A 4145-nucleotide genomic window follows, 5' to 3' on the forward strand; every position below is an offset into this window, starting at 1 on the left:
GACACCCCACGCCCGCTCTGTCTCAGGCAGGGACACCCCACGCCCGCGCTGTCTCAGGCAGGGACACCCCACGCCCGCGCTGTCTCAGGCAGGGACACCTCATGTTCGCTGTGTCTCTCAGAGGCAGATGTGTCCACCCCAGCCATACAGCCTAGGACTCAGCCTGCCACCTCCTCGGGTTTTCTTTCTGGCCCAAGACCTTGATTGGAGCAGATCAAAAACTAAGTGTGGGATTAGAACAACACAATTGTGCTGTTGCTTCATCTTGAGGCAGAATTTCATTGACCTTTTAGTAAAGTCAAGCACCACATCATCCCCCTGAAAAGTGAGCAGAGGGTGGTTTCAAGACGTAGGGCCCTCCGTTTCCTCCAAAGCCAGCCCTGACCATTGTCTCCTCAGCCAGCTGCTTCCGCCAGGGCCTCTCACGGCCCAGCCCCACCAGCCAGGCCCAGCCAAGGCCCTGCCCTCCCCTATCCCTGGGAACTGGCAGCTCCTGCGAGGGGGCCTCCCGAAGCCTCGGCCTGAAGCCTCTCAGAGGAAGGGTGCTTCTGAGCCTGAACCTGTAACACACTCCTCACAGATCTCTGCATCTTCCTGACTTTTGTTTTACACAGTTGAATATCCATGTGGAAAAATACCTATTCTAGAAAAAAGAAATGCCAGCATCCCCCAAGGCCGAATTGTGGGGGGCAGGGTGTGCCCCAAAGGGGAGTGTCCGTGGCAGGTAAGACTTCCCTGGCCTCAGGATTCTGAGCCCTGAGGGGCTTGGAGACTTTTGAATGTGAGCTGGACAACAGCTCCGGAAGGGAAACGGGCAGGTCAGCCCCAGGCCCACCAGGCTCCACGTCAGCCCGCGCAGCACCTCCAGCTCGCTGCACTCCATGAAGGAGAAAAGAAAATGACACTCACTGAGGGTCTACTCTGTGCAAAGAGCCCAGCGAGGCTCCCCACCCGAGCTGTCATGTCATCCTCACTGTTACTCTTTAGGGTAGAATCCTTGCCTGATCTTTGCAAAATCGGGAGCATTGGATCAAAGCTATGTGAAGATCCTGTGAGGTGAACAGTGAAATCCCACAGCGACATCTGTGGTGTTAGGCTGTACCCAAGAGCATGCCTCAGCCAGAGAGGGGCTCAGCCCCCCAGAGCCGGGTCTGAGCAGCTCTGCCCGGGAGGGATCTGCAAGGACCCAAGGATTTCAGAAATCAATTGTGCGATGCCAGAGGTCCCTTGGGGTGCCCGGGAGGGCGAGTCATCCAGGAAACAGTGACAGCAATGTGACTTCCACACCTGCTGTGCCCCATGCAGGTACTACTGGTGCAGAATGGAGCTATGTTTTGTGGGGGGACCCTGATCGACACCAGCTGGGTGGTCTCCGCGGCTCACTGTTTTGACAAAATCAAGAACTGGAGGAACATAAGCGCAGTGCTGGGTAGGTGCTGCCCTCCCTACCTGACGGCAGCTCTCAAGTCCCAGGGGCCGAGGCTCTGGGCTTCGTGCTTGCGTGCTGTCACTTCCACAGACAGAAGTCTCCAAAAGGGGAGCAACTGTGCTGGGCATGCCTAGTCTGGCCACCATCCCCTCAGCCACTTTCCCATGCCCAAATAAAATGGTAAAAGACTAGGGGCTCTGCCCATCCTGCCTCACTTGGCCAAGAGCCCAGAGGAGGGTGCAGCACCCAGAGCCTCGTGGGCCCACCAGGTGGCTGGGTTTATGGGCGAGATGAGCACTCCCAGGAGGGCCACCAGGCCAAGAAGAACTGTGAAGAATCGGGGCATACCCTGTCCCCCTAGCTGCCAGGCCCCAGCACCCCTTTCCCACCCCAACACTCAGGCCCCAGATTCACCCCAGTTCACATGTCCCCCCCTCCACCCCGAGCCACCGGCTGCCACTGGGGCAGGTCTGCCGGGTCACCTTGGGGTGGAATGCAGGCCCCCTGGCCCCAAAAGGAGATTGCAGCCCCTGCAGACCTGAAAATGGCCACAGCCTGTCTCCATGCACCAGGGTGAGGCTGCAGGCAGTGGCATAGGCCTGAGTGGGGCCCCTTCCTTCCAGGTGAGCACGACCTCAGCGAGCACGATGGTGATGAGCAGAGCCAGCGGGTGGCGCAGGTCATCATCCCCAGCACGTATGTCCGGGGCACCACCAATCATGACATTGCACTGCTCCGCCTGCACCAGCCTGTGGTCCTCACTGACCATGTGGTGCCCCTCTGCCTGCCTGAGCGGACATTCTCTGAGATGACGCTGGCCTACGTGCGCTTCTCGTTGGTCAGCGGCTGGGGTCAGCTGCTGGACCGTGGCGCCAAGGCCCTGGAGCTCATGGCCATCAGCGTGCCCCGGCTGATGACCCAGGACTGCCTGGAGCAGTCGGAGAAGACGGGAGGCTCCCCGAATGTCACGGAGTACATGTTCTGCGCCGGCTACCGGGATGGCAGCAAGGACTCCTGCAAGGGGGACAGTGGAGGTCCACATGCAACCCGCTACCGGGGCACGTGGTACCTGACAGGTGTCGTCAGCTGGGGCCAGGGCTGCGCAGCTGTAGGCCATTTTGGAGTGTACACCAGGGTCTCCCAGTACACCGAGTGGCTGCACAACCTCATGCACTCAGAACCACACCCAGGCATCCTCTGGCGAGCCGCATTTCCCTAACCCAGCAGCCCTGCCCCACGGAGAGAAAGCTGGGGCTGTGTAGAGCTGTCCTGGCACCAAACCCCATTGATTCTTCGGCAGTTCATGGGGTAGAGGAAGGTTTGGGAGGGAGGGAGGGGTGGGGAGACAGAGACAGAAAGAAAACTGAGGGAGACATTCTGAGGACATGGAGAGACTCAAAGAGACTAATAAAGACACAGACAGGGCATAGAAAGATGAGAGGCAGAGGCAGACAGGCGCTAGATGGAGAACGGGAGTGCTATGGCTGTCCTGGAGGCAGGCGGCCCAGCTAAACCTTGTCTCCCTTCAGCCAAGCCCACCTGCACGTGATCTGCTGGCCTCAGGCTGCTGCTGTGCCTTCACTGCTGGAGACAGTAGAGGTGTGTACACACACCAGTGCACACACAGAGAAATGTGCACACAGATACATGTGCACATGGATGCACGCATAGATATACACACGTGCACAGATATGCACACGCAGGTACACAGATGCACACAGATCTACATATGTGCACACAAATGTACACATGATGCACACACATGCACACAGGTATACTGATGCGCACACACACCGATGCTGACTCCATGTGTACTGTCCCCTCTCTCACTTTTCTCGTTATGCAAACATTTCACCTTCGTTTCAGACAATTCAGAAGCATCACCATGCATGTTGTAAAAGCCCCAAACTCTTCCCCCAAATGTATTTCACCCTAAGCTGGGTGCCGCACTGCACAGGCTATTCCCCACCTGTTTCCCACTTCACAATAAACGGCTGCATCTCCTCTGTTCGCCTGTGGGGCCTCCCACCCTCTGGGTTGCCCATGATTCATTTTTGGGGCCCTGGTGCTCATCCTCTTAGCCACTCTTTTCTTCAGAGTTTTCAGCATCACTGAAATGACTCTTCACACGGAAGCTGTTTTTTAATTACATTTTTTTTTAAAGATGGGGTTTCACCATGATGGCCAGACTGGTCTTGAACTCCTGACCTCAGGTGATCCACCCACCTCAGCCTCCCAAAGTGCTAGGATTACAGGCGTGAGCCACTGCGCCCGACTGGAAGCTGTTTTTTCAAAACAAAGCTCTTGGATAGATGTTTGAGGCTGTAGCTTGCAGGCCCCTGTGCAACTGGATGTTTTGTTCCAGCAGCCCTTGTCAATGACATTTCTCAGTGGGCCCGGGAGCACCTGCTCAAAAATCAGGAACACTTCGCTAAATGCAGGCTCACAGGCCCTGGCTGCAGTGCGAGGACCTGGCAAGCTGCAGTCTTGCCAAGTCCCCAGGGTTGGTGGGGGAAGAATGAGAAACACGTGAACAGAGACATCAGGAGGCGACAGACACTGCCCCCACTCCAACTCCAACAAGCATGGCCTGTAAAACAGACTCGACGTCGCCCTGCAGGGCCATCCTGGACACCAGCGGGGCTCACAGCAGCAAAGCAGGTGCCAACCCACCTCAGGGGCACTCGGAACATCTGCTTTGGAGCAGACAGGGCCT

The 4145-nt window shown here is 57.1% G+C and overlaps 1 protein-coding gene across 2 annotated transcripts in view; it reads left to right on the forward strand.

Moving 5' to 3' along the window:
- F7 (coagulation factor VII) overlaps positions 1-3570 on the forward strand; it is an 11884-nt gene extending 8314 nt beyond the window's left edge. The window contains exons 6-9 of one of the 2 annotated variants that reach the window (XR_004259228.1): positions 615-724; positions 1306-1429; positions 2053-3028; positions 3529-3570. Coding sequence is in view for 1 of the 2 variants with exons in the window: in XM_032246286.1 (XP_032102177.1) it covers positions 615-724; positions 1306-1429; positions 2053-2648 (830 nt within the window). In the remaining variant the exon portion in view is untranslated. Of the gene's footprint in view, positions 1-614; positions 725-1305; positions 1430-2052; positions 3029-3528 lie in introns of those variants that run through there. The other variant, XM_032246286.1, reaches the window with a different exon arrangement.
- Positions 3571-4145: the final 575 nt, after the last annotated feature.

The sequence above is a fragment of the Sapajus apella genome, unplaced genomic scaffold (assembly GCF_009761245.1).
Source record: "Sapajus apella isolate SASKATOON/1434 unplaced genomic scaffold, GSC_monkey_1.0 scaffold60, whole genome shotgun sequence".
NCBI classification, from domain to species: domain Eukaryota; kingdom Metazoa; phylum Chordata; class Mammalia; order Primates; family Cebidae; genus Sapajus; species Sapajus apella.